The sequence below is a fragment of the Astyanax mexicanus genome, chromosome 15 (genome assembly GCF_023375975.1).
Source record: "Astyanax mexicanus isolate ESR-SI-001 chromosome 15, AstMex3_surface, whole genome shotgun sequence".
Lineage (NCBI taxonomy): Eukaryota > Metazoa > Chordata > Actinopteri > Characiformes > Acestrorhamphidae > Astyanax > Astyanax mexicanus.
Genome location: NC_064422.1, coordinates 38348895 through 38369635, shown reverse-complemented (window position 1 = coordinate 38369635; position 20741 = coordinate 38348895). Strand labels below are relative to the sequence as shown.

At 36.1% G+C, this 20741-nt stretch overlaps 1 protein-coding gene across 1 annotated transcript; it reads left to right on the top strand.

Annotated features, from left to right (window-relative positions):
• Positions 1 to 304: 304 nt before the first annotated feature.
• On the top strand, positions 305 to 20741 carry dnajb12b (DnaJ heat shock protein family (Hsp40) member B12b). Its single transcript, XM_007250123.4, has 9 exons — positions 305 to 524; positions 1954 to 2119; positions 3360 to 3505; positions 3974 to 4147; positions 4438 to 4514; positions 7980 to 8089; positions 12468 to 12640; positions 14932 to 15076; positions 19335 to 20741. The coding sequence occupies exons 1-8, from the start codon at positions 392 to 394 to the stop codon at positions 15054 to 15056; spliced, it is 1104 nt and encodes a 367-aa protein (XP_007250185.3). The 5' UTR covers positions 305 to 391; the 3' UTR covers positions 15057 to 15076; positions 19335 to 20741.

Genomic DNA, 20741 nt, shown 5'->3' with positions numbered 1-20741 from the left:
CTAATTGTCATATATTTATTCTACATTTAGTTATTTTTTAAAAATCGTGCTTCATTAAATCTGTAAAAGGATTGTCATATATTTATTTTAAAATTAGCTTTTTTGTTCTTCATACATGTATAACTAATTGTCATGCATTGATTATAAATTGATATTTTAATTATTTTTATTTTAGATGTATCCACCGTATGGTAATGTATGCGTTGTGTTTAAATAAATAAAAATATAAAATCCTCTGTAAATATAAATCTGATCTGATTGGTTGAGCTGAGAGTCTAGTTGGCACGTCATCAGCGCGCGCCGGTGGGGTGTGTGATTATGCGGTGTGTGTTTATTGGTGTAGCTGTAGCCGCTGTATCTGTATCTGTAGGGTTTACTGTTACACTCGGCGATGGAGGGGAATAAGGACGAGGCGGAGCGCTGTATAGAGATCGCAGTGAAAGCGATCAGAAATAACCAGGCGGAGAAAGCGCGGCGGTTTCTGGATAAAGCGCAGAGACTCTTCCCAACCGACCGAGCGAGCGGTAAGCCCCCCCGGGCCCTGTCAGCCCCCCACAGATAACCGGCTCATTAATCCTGAACACCTCCAGCAGGGCCTGAGCCCTGTCTGATACCTGCGGGGTTAATATCACCACTTTACACCTGTGTTACCTGTGTTTACTGTGTTAACAGAGGCAATTTTTTGAAGGTACACCCTGATATATGTGTTTAGTAAACACGGTGCTCTCTCTGATATGGTGTAAATAACGTTACGTGTAAACAGGTGATTCTGCAAATACATCCACATTTAACTTACAATGGCAAAAGTCAATTTTTCTTATTTTTCTAACATTTTAAACGTTATTTTACTGTCTCATAATTATTTTACTATTTCGTAATTTTCACTTACTTTCTCAGTTTTTCATAATTATCAATTACTACTTCATAATTGTGACGTACTATTTCATAATAATCAGTTTCCCCTATTTTCTCATAATTATGATTTACTATTTCATAATTATCGCTCACTTTCTTAGTTTCTCATTATTATAATCTACTATGTCCCAGAGGTGGAAAAAGTACTGAAAAATTGTAATTAAGTAAAAGTACCTATACTATTTCTTCATCACTTATGCTCATAGTTCCTCCTAATTATGACTTATTATTTCATAATTATTACTTACTCCTAAATATTTCTAATTATTCCTAAATCTTTACTCCTGTTTTCTGATTATGACTTACTCTTTCATAATTATCACTTACTCTACAATTGGTAATTAATAATATTAAAATGTTCTAAAATACTGCCTTTAGTTTTAATTGGATATAAGCCATAATCAACAATAAAATAAATAAACACTTAAAATAGATCACTCTGTGTGTAATACATCTATATAGTACATGTATATACGTCGATATATATATATATATATATATATATATATATATATATATATATATATATATATATATATATTTATTTATTTTTTTTTTTATTATTATTATTATTTTTTTTTTTTTTTTTTTAACCAAATTACTGAAGTGAAGTATCTTTTCAATGATGTTCTATTTTTTGAGGTGCACTTGTATATTGTACCTAAGGCATATGGGAGCTGAACTTTGCCAGGATGTCCACATTGGACAGTGGAATAGCTGTTGTTTATAGTACTGAGATCTGCCCCTACAACCTTTTGTCCGAAGGCCTAAGAGAAATTATTATTTTATAAGCTTGTGTTTATAATAAAAGTAATGTCTTCAATTTGATTAGTTTCTTTACATTAGCTCTACCTTTCAGTAGTGTTTAAATGAAGCTTAAATGATTGTATGTTTGAATATGTTCAAAAAGACAAAGGTTTTCATGGGATGTCGTACATTTTCAAATATAACTGTGTGTTAACAATGCTAGTCTTGATTAAAGATAGCTTTGGGCATTTCAACCTACCTGATAGTCTTGTTAAATGTGTCTGTCTGCAGTGCTTTTGAAGTCACTTGAGCAGAACGAACATGCCTCCTCTCAGAACGGCTCTACAGCTGGAACAGAAGCTCCAGAGGACGGGTCTGAACATCACAGGGCTCCAGAGGACAGAAGCTCAGACTCAGCCAAACCTTACACTACAGATCAGGTGGATGCTGTGAAAAGGTGTGAAAATCTGTTTATTACAGTTTTTCAGGGCTGTTAGGGTGTAAAATGTATTTCAGAAAAGATAATCAGGATTCCGGGAAGAGGGTGTGTCTCAAAGAATTGCATTATGTTTAAAAAATAAAATTAATCATGATTTATTTGAACTAGTATTTTCCAACCTGTTTTTATGTTTTAGATTTAAACAGGCTGGTTTCTTAGCGCCATTGTAAATGGTTGCCCTGTATGATGCCTTGTTCAAAAAGAGCTCTTTGCTGAAACACGCCTGAGATGAATAAACAAGGCTAAACTGAGGCTGAAAAGATGAAGATGTGCAAATTATGTGGTTCTTGTGAAATCAGAGAAAATGTTCATTAAAATGTTTAGTTTTTGCCACTTGGTTTCCAAATATGTGGGCTGTGTGGCCTGTGGAGTGAACAGTCTGTGCTAAACTTTAACAACATTTACATGTGTTTAAATTTAATTGGGATTTACAGAAAGTAATATATTTTTTATCTGAAACCTTGTTTACATTTACATTTGCAAAGCGCCTTTCTAGACTACCCAAGGATGATTTACAATCAAGTTCTACACGTTCATTTACACTCAGCACCCAACCCTCAGACACACTCAAATACCAGCAAAAAGCCTCAGCCAATTGCGCACAGCATACTATCAACCGGAAACAACTGTCCACCTGGTAGATTGCATCGGGCACTAAAGGCATTGACCCAGAAAACCCCACTGCCATACTTATAAACGTGCATACACCCGAGAGAAGTTTAGTGTATCCAATTTGACTGATTTCCATATATTTGGACTGTGGGGGGAATCTCCACCCTGATATGCACTTGAACCCAGGACCCCAGAACTAGAAGGCAAACCACTAAAATGAAAAGGTTATTATAAGGCTAAATTTTTTTTTTCTCCACAGCTTTTGAATCTTTTTTTCACCACTACTTTGTTCACTGATGCAAAATGTATATAGGCCAAATTATTTTTTGTTTTGGTCAAAGAAAAGGCAATTATGAAAAATTCATAAACATGGGCTTTATCAGTGCTTTACGACAGTGTAAATGCAGTCATAAAATTGTAGATGCATGCAACTCCATTATTGTCTTAACCTACCCCTGTTTTAATGTTTAAACATTTTTCCTTTACTCTAATGTGTGATATGGATAGTATCAATACTGCTGTGAAGCCCTATACCATATTAGCCTTTATACATGTTCTCCCTTATTCTACTTCTTTATTTCTGCAGAATAAAACAGTGTAAAAACTATTATGAGATTCTTGGAGTGCAGAAAGACGCGTCGGATGATGACCTTAAAAAAGCGTACAGGAAGCTAGCACTGAAGTTCCATCCTGATAAAAACCATGCACCAGGAGCTACAGAAGCTTTTAAAGGTAAGTAGGAAGTGTTTTTTAATTTACTTTATTTATGTTTCTGCAGAATTGCCTGTCTCTCCATTAATCAAAAGTGTTTACTAGGGTGGGAATAACAGAGCATCTCATGATACTATATTATCATGATACGTTGTCTATTCTTGCCACAATAGGTTTACCCTGTTCATTTGATTAGTGGCACCACGTGTGGAGTAATAAAGCAGTAACTTTACCAAGTCAAACTGGCCATCAAGTCTTAGGCAGTTTCGAGTGTCAATGTTTTAATTCAAATATTGATATTTGTTACCATGCATTAATAATGTTTCGCAAACAAAAATTCTATGGTATATCCCAATATAATTTTTTAATTCTGTCTTTAATATCAGATTTCCTGCAAGACACAAATGTGTTCTTTAGGCTATAATGGCTGAAGTTGACACTTTGTTCTTGCCTGCTTTGGTTGTGTGTTAAGATTATTGTTCTGTTCAGCCATAGGGAACGCATATGCGGTGTTGTCTAACCCAGAGAAGAAGCGTCAATATGATCAGTATGGCGAGGTGAAGAGCAGAGCCGGCAGGCACAGCCATACGAATGCAGACTTCCAGCCTGACATCACTCCAGAGGATCTCTTTAACATGTTCTTCGGAGGAGGATTTCCCTCTAGTAAGTTTTTTTTTTTTTTTATTATTTTATTTTATTTTTTATATAAACCTCCAGTTTTCTCCCTTTTAAAACTATAGATGCACTAAAATGGAAAATGTGGACTGATATTTTCATGTATTTATCTGCTTTGTTTGGTTACTACATCATGCAGTTGAAAATACATCATAATAATATAATTGCTATTTATTGTTAAAGCTGATCTATTATACAGTTCCACTCTTGTGAGCGTAATACAGTGTGAAGGTGTAGTTTTGTATGCGTAAGAATGAATGAAACATCTTTTCTTGCAGGTAGTGCTGCACACATGTACAGCAATGGGCGAACGCGCTTTAGCCAGCAGCACCAGGAGAGAAGAGAGCAGAGAGGAGTAAGTAAAGCATCCCTAAAACAGCTTGGTGTGTAGCACAGGGACAGTGCATTTTAATATTATAAGTATACACCGACTGGCCTCTTCCTCCCAACCACCTTCTTGTTTTAACCCATTTGGGTCCTATCTTACATGCTGTACAAGACGTAGTGTGAGGTGCATTGCTATCTTACACCCCACCAACAGTCCTTTTTTCACGCCTTGCATTGTTAAAAAGCAAAGGAGCTTACAAATATATCTATGCCGATAGATGTGATGGTCTGGAAATGAGGAGTGTTCAGGTCAATTTCTGGTGCGCCACTGACTGGACTGACTGGACTCTCAGCACATACACAAACCCAACTTTTACATTTTATATATTTTATTTTACAAAATAAAATAACATTGCTGTTCCTGTAAATGACATGCTCACGCACCTTCACAGCGCAACCAAGCAGATCAGCTTCTTGTGCTGAGAAGCGCAGAAGCGCTGCACTGTTAAAATAGCAATGCGATAAAGTCAAAACGCAACTGGCCCTTAAAAGGAAATGGCAAGTGACATGCTGATTGGTTTATTTTACATTGTGCACAAAACATATCCAAGATTAATTAAAATAATTTTGTATGTTTCGAGCCCCGCAACGCATACTTTTCCCATCGTTATGAGAGCAAAAACAAACTGACATGTCCTAAAGCAAGCAGTGACGAGTGTTAGTGATTCCCAATCACTCAACACAGAACAATTGGATGCAGCTTCATCATTCCAGAGAACACAGGTCCAGTGCTTCACATCTCAAAGCTGGGGGGCTTTAGACCCTTCTTGTTCACAGCTGGCATTAGACACAGTGATAATAGTTTTATGTTTGTTTAGTAGCTTCACAGAGTTGTATTTTATGGGCAGTTTTTCCTCTGTGCTTGTGCATTTGCACGTCTGTGTCAGCAATGGGTTCAGTTTAAAGAAGCTGACTGCAGAAGAGATGTTTGGATATAATGTATAGCTAGTCTATCTACTGTTGATACTTTTTACCACATAAACCTGTATGACACTTAAGCAATAACAATTTTTAAGTTTCAAAAAGCAGAACCCAAATCTGGTTAATATAAACAGTTTCTAGTCTGTCCATATCACTTAATCTGACATTTTGTGTCTGAAAGGGTTAATATGAGGTAACCCTTCCTCCAGTAGTAGATTATTTAGATTAACTAATGGACACTAAAACAAAACTTCTCAGATTTACTGAGTTACTTCTAAACATGCTGTTCTAGGCTTACAGGCTTTTTCTATGAACGCTTTGAACTCAGACTCTTTTAAACCTGCTTTTCACTGATTCTTAGAACTGAACCTCAGTTTTAAACACTTGCTGTGTTTTTGTTTGCGGTATGTAGGGCATTGTGGGATTTTTTCATGTTGTGTAAAAGTGTTTCTTTCATAATGAGCTGGAGGACCTTTAGCATGTGTAGAACATAAGAGGGCAGCAGTCAGCTGCTAAAATGTGATCCACTGAATTAGGAGTCGAGTATATAAGATTCAGTAGAGTCAGATTCACTCAGATTAACAAGTACAGCACCAGTCAAAAGTTTGGACACATCTTCTCATTCATTGTTCTTCTTTATTTTTTATTTAATTTATTTTGTGCATTATAGATTAATTTTAAAGACATGAAAACTGTTAAGGGGCACATATGGGACTATGTAGTAAACTGTATTAAAAGAGTTTGTCCTTCACAATCCCCTGATCTAAACCTGATGAACTGAGATGGTGATTTAAAGTGATTTAATTGGGATGAGCTGGAGCTTCACAGCCTGAAGGAAAAACAGCACCTCCAGGAACTCCTTCAAGATGCTGAGAAAACTATTCCAGGTGACTCTGTGTCATGAAGACACTGAGATTAAAATAAGAAGCATGTGCAGATCAGAAGAACCTAAAGTATAAAACAATTGTTGTTGTAGAGCTTATATTACAATGTAAAAAATCATAAAAAGAAAGAAAACACATTGAATGACTGGTACTGTAAAGGCTTAGGGCTCACAGAGTTTTTAAACCTGTTTTTTGTTGTTTTTTATAACATGCATGAAGACCTTTAGCAGGTGTTGGACATTAGATGGCAGCAGTCAGCTTCTGTAAGATAATTCATTAAATCAGGAGTCAAATATATGTTCTGATATAGAGTCCTATTCACTCTCAGTAACACATACACTGGTCCTTTTATATCAATTTATTAGTTCAATTAATTAATTAAAAACTTTTTAACCTGTCCAATATTATTGATGATGTGGATTAGCACTGTATATTGGCAAGAACCTGGTGATATGATATAAATCATGATACATGGCTTAGGTTGTGATATGTTTTGATGCTATAATTACTATATTGTGTGAGTAAAAGAAATACTTACTTTTAATGAAATCATAACAGTGGGATCTGAAAACAGCAGTAAGGGTTTAAACACAGTGCTAAATACACCACCCTCTTAAATGAATCTTTACATGTGAACTAATAACGCAATAATTTGTTTAAGAATCGGTACCATGTTGCAGAACATATTGATATACACATTAGGGAAGTAAGAAAATATGGATATACAGAAGTATCAATATGAATATGTAATATATGTCTATTTGTCATTTGTTGTTGAACTTGTATTGCTAGTCCTTTTTTAGGAATATCCATTGGAATTTTAAAATGAACCTTAACTATCTTTTAAAATCGAAGATGATATATTGTTTCATAAAGAATTGTGATCGATAGATAGATACTTTATTGTTCTCGAATGAAATTTAGCAAAAAATGAAATATTTTTGTAGGTTTAAAAATATTTAATGTCACTGATAGATTTGATTATATAATTATATAATAGCACCATATAATAGCAGCTATACACTTTTTAATGGAACTGACATGTAAAAAAATGTGTGTGTATGTGTATGTATATATAGGTAAATGTTTGAGTAAAATGAACATTGTTGTTTTATTCTATAAACTACAGATAACATTTCATCCAAATTCCAAATAAAACATTGTCATTTAGAGCATTTATTGCAGAAATTAAGAAATGACTGCAATAACAAAGATGCAGTGTTTTCAGACATCAAATAATGCAAAGAAAACAAGTTAATATTCATAAAGTTTTAAAAGTTTAAGAAATTAATATTTGGTGGATGCATCTTGGCATGTTCTCCTCCACCAGTTTTTCAAACTGCTTTTTTCCATTTTTTACAATAATAGAAATACATATAAAAAACAGTCCATATTTATTGTGACAGACCTGCTAAGAGATAAGAGATTAGTTTGTGGTTCTTTGGTTGGGGTCTTCAGTGCAGGATTAGGTTTGTGGTGTTGGTGGAATTGTGGTGAAGATCTGGGTCAGCATGGTGTGTAGATTAGGGTTGTGCTCTGAGTCATGCAGTTGGTCAGGTTTGGTATAAGAGATATTATTATGAATGTAGTCCCACAATTTAAGTCTCTGTGTGTGTGTTCTTTTACAGGGTGGCTTGGCTCTCTTGGTCCAGCTTATGCCCATCTTCATACTCGTTATTGTGTCAGCTCTCAGCCAGATGATCATAACCCACCCTCCCTACAGCCTTTCCTTCACACCGTAAGTTAATACACGGCACACTACACATTTATACACAAATACACACAGAGCTTAAAATGTAATTTACTTCTTAAATCATTTTTTTTCTACATACTGTTCTGCAGTATATTTTGCAGTATAAAAAATATATAGGGGTTTTCCCCAGATTTCACAAAAAAAGTGAATGATCCGACATTAGGGATAGCAATCACAGGGCAATCACCAATACTGCTACATGATTCTGCAATATTTGGTATATCACAAGACAGTTTTCTACAATAATTCATGTGTTCTTGAAGATGATAAAATACTCCTAACTAAAATACTCCATTATAGCTATTACAGATTTCACAGAATTTGACATCCAATATTCTTCACTGCAGGTTTACCCTATTCAAAACTTATAACTATATTATCATATATAGTACAATGTTTCAGAGCCATAGTATACATAATTCATCACTCATATATTCTGAACCGTATTTTCTTAAGTATATATTTACAAGGTTTTTATGGTAAAAAAAAAACAGGAAAAGATGTGGAATTAAAAAAATAGCAATCTCCAGGCCTGGATAAGTTTTGGACAAATACAAATAACCAGAAAGGTTTGGAAAAGTCATGGAAATATGGTCTCAGAGTTAATTCAGTAATTTAAGCCTTTCACAATGGAGCTCTCAGGATCTGACACACATTTTACCATTATTAAAGATGGCATGTCAACATTTTATCTGATAAATATATACTATATTATATACATTTTAATTATATATTTTTTTTATTTTATTTTTCATGTCTGCACTGATGTTTTTAAAATCGTATGGTCATGAAAATTTGCCTTGAAGGCATGGAAAACTCATGAAAAAAATCATGGAAATGTGTTGGTTAAAACTCGTTTTGAATTTGACGTTCAATCTTCTTTACTGCAGGTTTAGACTTTTTAAAGACTTATAACAATATTATCATGTATGATACAATGTTTCACACCCCTATTGTACATAATTCATCACATCAATTTCCAGGCCTGGATACGTTTTGGACAAATAACCAGAAAGTTTTGGAAAAGTCATGGAAATTTGGTCTACAAATCTTTGTGTTTTAGTTTATGGATGGAGAAAATCTATTTTGAGCTAACAAATACGTCATCTCAGAAGTTAGATCAGTAATTTAAGCCTACACAATGGAGCTCTCAGGATCTGACACACTTTTTATAATTACAAATTGTGTGTCATTCATTTTAGGCCTACTATAATCAATTTTGAGTGTAGTTTTAGTTGATTTTTGGTTTTATTGTCCATGTCTGCACTAAGGCATGAAAAAATCATGTACATTTATTAGTTAAAAAGTGTTTGAACCCTGTATTTAGCTTGTTTAAGCGTTTCTTCACATCATAAAATGAACTAACAGAGCAGTTCTCGGGACCTCAGTTTACAGATCTTTCTCAGTACCAGCTTATCCCTGTATTATTATTCCCTATATAATCAGAACCAAACATATTTCACAACTCTTAAATCTACTTGTAAGTCACTCAGCTGATTTGACTCTATTTTAGTAAGGCTCCTTTAATGGCTGAGTAATGAAACAAAAAAGACAGAAAGACAGAAAGAAGGAAACCTGAGTGTGGAAGGGTGTGAAATCATCTCTAACTGCTCCAGTGGGGATTGTGGAGCAGGATTGAGGCATTAGCTTGAGACTTATTGATCACGCCTGTTCACTCCAGGGAGCTGTGGTGCGGCTGTGTGGACGTGAAGCCCGTGTAGATGTGTGGTGCTATCAGTCAGTGCAGGGTTAGTGTGCTGACGCCTTCCCTGACGAGTGTGCTGATCAATAGCTAATCACATTCAGCAAGTGACCAGAGCGTTCCAGCTCCAGCAGAGCTGATCAGTCCTGCTGCTCACATACAGCATCCAGCCCTCTAATCTGTAGGATGTGCAGTACTACACAAAGCGTATTGATGACCAGCAGGCTGATGATATAGGCCATTTAGCAAATATATTCTCACACTCTCGCTGATAAAAATGTGGGTAAATGTGGGACTAATTGGTGCGCAAGTTGATCACTGTTTCGAAATTGAATCCTGGTCATGCAGCTTGCCCTCAGCTGCTGGTGCCCCAGGAGAGCACAATTAGACTTGCTCTCTCTGGGTGGGTAAATTGCGCTCTTAAACCTCATCACTTCTAGGGTGATGTTCATCAGTACAAGGCGTCTGTGAGCTGATGTTTCAGAACCAAGCGCACTGTGATGCTACTCGGCAATGCTACTGATCAGCAGCAGTTAGAAAAGAGACAAAGGCTGACTTCACATGTATCAGAGAAGGCATGTTCTAGACCGTACCCTCTTTATGTTGTCCATATGTTGTGGGGGGGGGGGGGGGATATAGAGCTGAGTAGCAGCTGAATGGGTGGGACAGTTGGCCTAGCTAAATTGTGAGAAAATGGGAAAATATTAAAATAAAAGTTTTTTTTATAATGAATAGGACTGATTCACACACTGTGTGCCCTTATGAATGTGAAATCTGCTATGTGTAGTCATATATATCTGTTACAAATATGTGTATGTGTGTGTGAACACAAATCCACATATACCCTTCTTCCAGGCCAATTTTGTCTCTTACAATTTACAATATCAATAAAAAAATAAAACAATATCAGTCAAATCAATCAACTTCACTATATTGCCAAAAGTATTTGCTTGCCTGCATTCTCACTCGCATGAGTTTGAGTGATATCCCGTTCTTAATCCTTAAGAGACTACTGTAATGTCTACCAACTCTTTGCAGCTTCAGCTCTACTAAAAAAAAGGCTTTCCACAAGGTTTAGGAGTGAGTTTATGGGAATTTTCCCCATTGTTCCAGAAGTCTAACTCTAATTCAAATTCTAATTCAAAAGTGTTTAAATCTCTGTAATCAAAGCATAATATGTCTACTTTAAGCTTTAATGTCTTCAATAATACATTTACAATGTAAAAATACCAAACTTTTGACTGGTGCTGTTTAAAAAAAGTGCATTGTCCTCATAAAGAACTTGTAATTTGAACTCTGTGTCCTTGGGACATCTTGTCACATGGTCTTAAGGAGCCATGAGGAGTTTCTGACCCCTGAACTTTCCCCTTAGTCTTTGACTAATCGTTTCAGGAGTGGACTTCAGGTAAAGAGTTGCACCGTGATTGCTCAGTCAGACTTTCTCCACCACTCCTCTCCCTGCAGAGCGTGATATTGATAGTGAAAGAAAGAGACCTTGCTCAGAATGGTCAGTGCTGGGTCATGGTATCACTCTGGGGACATGACTTTTGCACTCTTCGCTTAGAACCTGACTGCCTGTCACATGCATCTTGTGCTGAATGAGAAGACTTGCAGAGGCTTACAGAGTTCTCTCTTGCTTGTAGATTTAAGCAGAAGTGCATGAAGAGGCACTATTTTCACTTGTCTGTTCACAATCCTAACCAGATGAAGCCGGTCACAGTCATTACTACTAGGGAAGCAATGGTACGGGTTGCCCACAGTTCGGTTTGTATCATGGTTTTTGAGCCACTGCAAAGGTTCGGTTTTGATATGTCAATATTAACTTTGCACTAACATGCGTTAAGTTATTTGTTCTTTATATTTCAAATCAACAAGGTGCTACTACTCACACGTGCAGAGACAATATTAACTGATAAAGTCAGTTAGATGAAACATAAACAATATATACTGCAAGTATTGTCTCTGTATTGCACACATTCATGGGTCAGTTTCCCAAAAAAAAAATTATATGCCATATTTTCCTTTAAATGGAAAATCTCCTTTTAAAATGCTGTGTATAGTGTACAGTGGTCCAAGACTAGGCTTAATCCTGTCTGGCAAATTGTCCCTATGTTTTCATTATATCATTATAACAAAATATATTGTGATAGGCAGTGACTATTAAATATGAATCATTATATTGATTATTTGGATGAGAAAAACATAGAATTGTAGTTTAGATGTTTGTTTTTTTTATTGTAATTTTTTGTTCTCGTTTTCTTCCCAATTTATATGGCCAATTACCCAACCCACTCATTAGAACCCTATCACTAGTGATGCCACAACACCAGGAGGGTGAAAACTAGCACATGCCTCCTCCGAAATCAGCTACCGCCTCTTTTTTGAACTGCTGCTGATGTAGCATTGCTGAGTAGCATCACAGAACGCTTAAAGGAAAGCGCAGCAACTCGGTTCTGATACATCAGCTCACAGACGCCTTGTTCTGCGGACATCATCTTTTGGAGGGATGTGGGGAGAGAGAGCGCCATCTACCCATCCAGAGACAGCATTTAGCCCGCTGGACCACTCGGAGCTCCGTAGTTTAGATGTTAACCAAAAGTTTAATAAAGCCACATTCTTTACGAAGCAGCCTTACTCATGTGTTTGGTCTTTTATGTGCAGGTCAGCGGGTCACACGCAGAAGCGGTTCACGGAGACGCTGCGTGTGCCGTACTATGTGAACGAGCACTTCGGTCAGGAGTACAGTGGCATGAGTCTCAGGAAGGTGGAGCGTAACGTGGAGGACGACTACATCTCCAACCTCCGGAACAACTGCTGGAGAGAGAAACAACACAGTATGTTTTATTTACTCAACATCACCTACACCAACTCACTCCTCTGTACATCTGCAGGTTCATGCTTAGCAGTTCCATTTTTATTGATTAATCTTAATTTCCAATATGAGTTTTCTATCAGGGTTTCCATGCAGAACTTTGATCTCTTACTTGCATAATGTCCTAATCTGATGATGGATGCTGATCCTGGTCATTAGGGATCAAAAGGGCCTCTTTCAAAACCTACTGCCAATGGACCAGAAAGCACAGTGTGATTTTACTCAGAAAATCACTCAGCATTTTCTTTTTTTTTACCTACCTTTTTTTTATTTGATTACTAAACTATTCTAATATTAAATTAAATATGTACAGCATTAATAATACAAATACTAATAATTATGCATAACTATGTTCATTAAAACTAGGGATGCACAGAATATAAGGCAGCCAAAATGATTTGGCCAAAAAAGGTCTAAAAAGACCAAATTATTATTATTATATCAAACAGTGGCATTTTTTATTCAATCAGAACCAAACTTCTCTGTAAAAGCTCTCTTCATGGAAGTCTAGTATTATTTATAGTTATCATTATATTAACATCTAGTATGGTATACTAACGCTGAATTACACTACATGTCCAGATGTTTGTATACATTCAGCTATTTTAACTCTCTATTTCTGGCTCATAAATGCTGACACAGAAGCGCACACACAGTTTGTCTAGTCCCTGCAGACAGTCCTGTTAGCACCATGCCTGGTCTAGAAGCATATAACTACCTCATTATTGAGCTGTGGAGTAGTGGAATTGTGTTCTCTGGAATAATGCTGTGTCTATTTGGGGGGGGTCGAGGATGAGATTTGGGGGGGGTCGAGGATGAGATTTGGGGGGGTCGAGGATGAGATTTGGGGGGGTCGAGGATGAGATTTGGAACAGTCGAGGACGAGATTTGTTTGGGGGAGTTGAGGATGAGATTTGTTTGAGGGAGTCGAGGATGAGATTTGGGGGGGGGTCGAGGATGAGATTTGGGGGGGTCGAGGATGAGATTTGGGGGAGTCGAGGATGATATTTGGGACAGTCGAGGATGAGTTAAGGAGGACTTGGGGCATTGAGATAGACTTGGGTTGGGATTGGGTTTTGATCTTCCAACATCCTGACTTCACTATAGCTGTTTTCTCTGAATATAAGCAAACTCATAGCAATGCTTCATGATCTAGTACAAAGTCTCCTCTTTAGAGAAAGTTACTTTTTAAATACAATTTATTTCAGAAGAACCAATGAGCAGGGATATTTTTTTCATATAGTGTATGTTAAATCAGTTGCACTATTGTTGGAATTGAACAAATCCAACAACAAATCCAAAATCTTATTCTGAGGAGAATTTTGAATTAAGCCAGGTTGGCTCACTATTTTCTTCATAATTAGAAAATTATGCAACTTTTTAGTGTCTTTATAATTAGCTGCATCTGTTGTTTTTTTTTTTTTATTCAAGCAAATCTCTTTTATTGCTAAAATAATTGGTGCTTAGGTGCCTTAAACATCTGCATGGTACTGTATATTAATGCAGTTGTTTAGTGGTGGTGCAGTCTGTTGTGGTATGTCAGTAAAATTCAAGTTAATTGAAAGTAAACCCTAAACATCTGAAATTGTTCTGATACTGTGGTTTTCCTTTAATTAAATCTCCCTTTTTATTGTCAGTAAAGACATGAATAAGGCTTCTGAATAAGCTGTAGCCCTCTCTAGCAGAGCAAGAAACCACAAAACATGTCCTACAGTTGAGTTGCTTGGGTTCTTGGTGATTTCCAGAAGGCATGTCATTATATAGGTGATTCATTACAGCTGGTTCGAGCTGGTTACACCTAGTGACTCTTAATTCACTTCCTTTTGGTTCACAGTTTTGCGTCACGTTTTTCATCAGCAGATTAATCATCAAAAATCTTGCTTTTTACACAGTCACAGTCACAGTAAATGCCTAGTGTCTGTTTTCCTCTGAACTATTGCTTAAACTTCATAAAGTACGGAAATCTGCTGTGAACAGAAGCACTTATCGAGTGTGTTCTATCTGTATTGATGAGCACAATGTATATTTGCTCAGTAGCCGAGTAAACATTTGATAAACTCTTAGTTGAACCCAATGTGAAAGTGATTTGAAGAATCTTGTGTTTGAATCTTATTTTGAGCTGAGTTTGATTTTGTGGTGTTATTGTATTTGAATTGTGGCTGTATTTGCTGTAATATAAATTGAACTGTTTTTTTTTTTCCTGGATTGAATTTCACTGTGTCTGTCTCTCTCTCTGTCTGTCTGTACTCACAGAGGAAGGTTTACTGTACCGGGCGCGGTACTTTGGGGACAGTGAGCTGTATAACAGAGCTCAAAGGATGGGAACTCCCAGCTGCTCTAGACTGTCCGAGGTGCAGGCCTCGCTCCACGGATACTGATGCCATCAATACAAGAACAGGTGGGTTTGATATGCGTAAGGAAGGGGGTGGGGGTGCAGACAAGGTAGCCTATTTTCACAAAAAAAGCTCTAGCTGAACATTCATTGTAGAATGACTGAGTGTGTTTGCAGTTTTTTTTTTTTTTGTATTCATATATTTTTTTTAAATGTATAACAGTACAAATTACTAAGTTAAATCATTTTTTACATTTATTATCAAAAGCCCCTTTCCCATTATTATGCTCCACCCACCCGGTTTACCTTCCTCAGTCCTACACAAAGTACCCCACCTCAACCCAGCATTCAATGGCTTTTTATTTTAATAAGAAAAAATATAATAATAAAATAAATGAATAAATAATAAACAAATAAGGATAATAGATAATAAACAAGGATAATAAACAAATTTAATGTTGTCTACATAGGGTAAAATTAGTGCCCAAATAGCTAGGATTTTTTTTTTTTTTTTTTTTTTTTTGACCCCTAAGGGATTTTTTTTCCCAACTGAATTAATTGCTTTAAATCTCTAAGCCACGCAGAAGCTTTTGGAGAGTGTTTTGATTTCCAGTGTAATAAAATTCTCCTGCGAGCAAGAAGGGTTGTAAAGGCATTGATTGTTCTGTGACTTTTATCAGATACACCAAATATGGCAGCTAGTGGGTTAGGCTGAAGATCTATATTAGGAGATTCTGATAAAAAAAAAAAAAATTGAAAGCCAATAGGTGGCTAGAGCAGGGCAAGACCAGAACATATGGGTCAGGTCTTGCATTAGACGAATGCCCTCAGTGAAGTACTTTAAATTGTATTAAGCCTAACTCTGCACAAGCGATGCTGCTGTTAACTCTTTGCAAAGCACAGTTCAATAGTCCTTCTTCAATTCCTATACCTAATTTTTCATCCAATCAATCTTAATTTTACTTAAGATCACATTTTTAAAGAAGTATTTAATGTCAGTTAGTCTTGAAATTAGCCCTTTTTTATTAGGGGAGGTTTTTAATGTGTCATCCAATACTAAGTTTTGAAGTAGGTTAGTAAGTTAAGATCCTTTAGTTTGTTTTTTAACAGTAATTTTGGCCAAATTTACACAGCAGGTAAATTTTATATTTTTTGTCATAAGTGACACAGATTGTAAGTTATTTTTGTAGTAATGTGAATAGCAAAAAAACTTAATTAATTAACAGAAAAAATATATATTATATTTAATTCCATTTTGTGCCAGCTCAGTATTAAAATTGAATTTTGATACATATCAGATTTGCAGCCGCACAAGTCAATCTGAACAGCCAGATTGGAAGTCATGTGACTTTTTATATCAAGAAGAAAAGAAAATGGACGAAAGCAGCGAATTAGGGTTTCATTGGCAGGTTAGTGAGACCCTTAAATATTTAAATAATATTAGTAGGCTTGTGTTGCCTAAACTCAGTGTTTCGGATAAAACGGCCGAACACGGCTGCAACATCAAAAGAAAATAAAGAACTTAAAGGACACAAATCCAATCAAATTTGTATCTGTGGCTGAATATTGTGCCATTTTTCCAGCAAGCTTGAGTAAATTCTCTATGATGAGCCCAGCTGTCATCCTGAACTCATTCATAGCTTCTAAATTGAAACCGAAACTTCATGTGAAGCATTGCTGTACTGCGTATGCACACCGTTTATACAGAGCAAACTGTTCAGGCAAATGTCAGATATGTGTCACATTAAAAAAAATGTGTAAAAGGACAAAACTAAACATCATTTGGTGAAAAAAATAAAATCTGATTTTGAGCCACTTTTACCTGGTGTGTGAGTATAGATTTTTGAGATGTACCTTAATGGTGGCATTTTACACCCCATTCACTCCACAAGATAAAACAATTTCCAGTTGTCTTAGTGAAATGTCTGTGGCATGCCAGAATTTGGCCAGAATACCACAGGGAGATCAAGGACCAGTAGCACCCTATTCACACTGTCTAAGCAGCCCTCTTGAAAACCACCCTTTTTTTTTTAAATGATAATGAGCCATTGTTCACCCCACCCGCCTCCTTCACCCCCACCCGACTTGCTTTTATTACACCTCCACTCAAGCTATACACCTATATATACTTTAATACTAGATGTGTTTAATTTGGTACCTGTTTACACTACCTGCATTTTATTTGGACCCTGATGTCCTATTTTCAGCTGTAACACCCCTAAAGATCAATTTTATATAGTTTATTAGCGCTGCTTTCTATTTGTGTTTCATTATATCACTGGTACACACAGTACTGTTCTAATTCTCTCTGTGCTCATGCTCTCATGGGGTTTGGATGTACAAAACACTGTTTAATGTGTTATCAACCCATTTCCCTAGCAGTGCTAACCTGGGACATTTCTCACAATAATAACCTGGGGCCTATTTTACTTAGATTTGACCGCATTACTTTACGTTAAGTTCTCATTTCTCTCTTCTAAACAGGCCACAAGAAAGTGACAGGGTTGTATTATTTAAGTTTGTGTGTTTATAGGCACTCATAATATCCAAATATGAATTAATAAGCACTAAAACGTATGTATTTCGTAATCTGTGCCCTCTAAATAGGGCATAGACTAGAGCTGCACAGTATATTATTTCCGCATTACCACATACAATAAATTAAACTGTATATATCAGCTTGATACTGCTTCATACAACAAGAACATTTGCACAAATATTGTTTACCATGAAACAGCTACCAGACACAGAGTATATCTTGCAAATATAGTCTATTTTACTCAAATTATTGTTGCACAGAGATCACTGTTAACCTCATATCATGTTGGATTTTTTACTTCTGAATAAATCTTCCTAGATTTGTTTTAAAATGGCAAAAAACTAAATACAAATAGTCCTAAAATAGGCAGTCTTATTTTAAATAGAATTTATATTCAGGCTATATAATTAAAGCAGTTGCTAAATGTAATAAAAACCTAAAAGAATATTACTCCAAGGGTGCGTGTACAAAGTACAATACGTATTGCAAAACGTAAATGTATTGCAATGTAATTTTCCCCCCAAAATCATGCGGCCCTACTAGACAGTATGTCACTTATTCACCCGGGCTAAGACTTAAAAAAATTCCATCTACAAAAACTTTATCTCTGCAAAAGTACCTTTCATACCAACCTCAATCAAATTACATTAACCAAATAGATGCAGCCATAAAGGAGCAGGTGAGGACAATGTTTATTCAGCACTTAGACACTAACAAAGGCCCTCAGTGAGCAGAAGAAGAACAAACAGAGAGCTAGCAGCACTGAGTTAGTGTAGAGAGTCCTTCAGCAGTGTCTGTTTGCTCTCCCCTCTATCTTGTCTCCTCTTTCACTGTCTCTTTTAAATGGTGTTTTCAGTCGCCTGCCAAGCCTTACCCAGTTACTACATGATCCACACCTGTCCCACTTCGGTGCAAGCCAAATCCCCAGCCATAGCATGCCACACACTCGTGCTCACTATATGTGAGACTGTGGCTGTGATCCAAATTGATGCTACTTCCTCAGTAGTATTGCACTATATAGGGAGAGACTGTTTTTAGTTCATTAAATAGTGGTATCCATAACCATACATTTTATCTGTTATTGCAAATTAACTCTTTATATTGTCCCAGGATATATTTGTCTTATTGTGACTCTGTCCTTTGTCTGGAGTTAATTACTTGAATTTCATGGCTCTTAATGTGTTTGAGGGCATCATTTGTGAAGTTTTGAAGAGGTAGAGTTGGTATACAGTGAATAGTTCAATTTGAGTAATGTTCTACTACATATTCTATAAAATACGGACAACATTTATCCCAAATACAAATAATCATTTAGAGCATTATTTGCAGAAAATGAGAAATGGCTGAAATAACAAAAAAATATAAAGAGCTTTCAGACCTCAAATAATGCAAAGTTCTTGTTCATAAAATTTTAAGAGTTTAAAACCAAGTGCCAAGTGTTGCCAATAAAATAGGACTAATATAAAGCAGATACACATGAACCTTTTGGAACCCTTTGAGCTCTGAGGCAGTGAAACCATGATATGCCAAAAGTCATACATAAAGTCATATACATATATAGTCAGTATATAAATTGGTCAAGTGGTCACACCTGTATAAGTTGTGAGGTATTATCTTGTGAGTGAGTTGGTCCAAGTCGGTGTAGCATTCTTTTGCTTTTTAATGAAACATGGCAATAGTAATTCCTGTCCTGCTTATTTTTAGCATGTCATTGTACACAAAATAAAATGCAACTAGGGACTGTTAATCTCATTTTAACCCTGTTCATTGTTCTTCTTTTTATAGGTCTAAAAAAAATCTTCCCACTCATGTCAAAAAGAACGGTGGTACACTGGTAACAGAAAATCAACAATCAACCAAAGGAAATAGACTTCAAACTGACTGCTGGTTTGTGTGCGTACGTAAATGTATGTGTGAGTGTGTGAGTGTGTGAGTGTGTGAGTGTGTGAGTGTGTGAGTGTGTGAGTGTGTGAGTGTGTGAGTGTGTGAGTGTGTGAGTGTGTGAGTGTGTGTGAGTGTGTGTGTGTGTGTGAGTGTTAGTTGAAGAGGATCCATTACTGTCCGGCATTAATAGTCATATTACACTGTACGGCTCAGGGTCTTCCCCTGGCTGTCTGATCCATAGTTAAACCTGGGCTACGTCTCAAGCAATGGATTTTCACTGTTTATTTTACAACCCAGATGACTGAAGGAAACTTCAGCCAGAGCGTTCATTCTACATGTGTATTTTGTTGCTATCCAATCCAAGTTTCTTGAGGAACCTTTTGAGGTTCTTCAGGTTGAACCTGTGGAGGAACCCCATAACCAAAAGAGGCAGTGGTTACATATGTGTCACAGACCCTTTAAAATATTTAAAATTACGTTTTTTACAGCACTGTGTCCGTCATTTTAACTCATGAATTCCCTAAGTAACATATACTGAATGTCCTGAGAGCATTAAAACAGGACAGTGTGTAAATGTGTGTTTTTTCATCTGACCTTATTAACAGAATGTAGGAGTGCTGGGTTAGTGCTGGAGGTAAACCTAGCTTCTTTTAAAAGTGTATTTTTAGTTTCTACAGCTCTATTCCATAAATAAAAAAAAATCAAATTTATTATTGAAGGGTTTAGTGGTTCCTATAACTAGTTCTAACCTGATTTCTAGAACAATTCATTATTATTAACTTGTTGTTTCCATTTATGTTATATTGGGATTTAAACCCTAAAATATTTACAGTTGTCTGCCCACAATAAGGAACTTTTTTGTCTGATTCAATGTTTAATGGGACTGAGCTCTTATGGGTTTAGTTGCTTTGATGCTTTGATAAACCTTCAGAAAAAGGTTTATCAAAGCACCGTATGGGGTTCCTCCACAAGAAACCTCTACTTTTAACAGGGTAGATCATGATCTAGTCGAATTTTATTAATTTATAATTGTACATTTGAGATGTATCTAAGCAGGGAGATTTTATTGATTAGGTTATTTATGTATAGTTAATAAGCTTAAACTGTTGAAGATTTGCACTCCATAATCTTATCTTGGACACTAGAGTTTAAAGTGGCTGCTGTATTTATTTAAAGATCTGGACTTTTTTGAAGTACCGAGTTTTATATTTTTCAACTATCATGAAGTCTTTCATTGCTGACAAAGGCAATTGTGCAATGATTGTTCTGCACATTGAAAGAACAATAAAAATCCTACGTGCCACTCTT

Coding starts and splice junctions, on each gene's coding strand:
- dnajb12b (XM_007250123.4), top strand. CDS start 392: ATGGAGGGGAATAAGGACGAGGCGGAGCGCTGTATAGAGATCGCAGTG. Junction 4,515..7,979: donor AGAGAAGAGAGCAGAGAGGA/GTAAGTAAAGCA, acceptor GTTCTTTTACAG/GGTGGCTTGGCTCTCTTGGT. Junction 8,090..12,467: donor TACAGCCTTTCCTTCACACC/GTAAGTTAATAC, acceptor TTTTATGTGCAG/GTCAGCGGGTCACACGCAGA.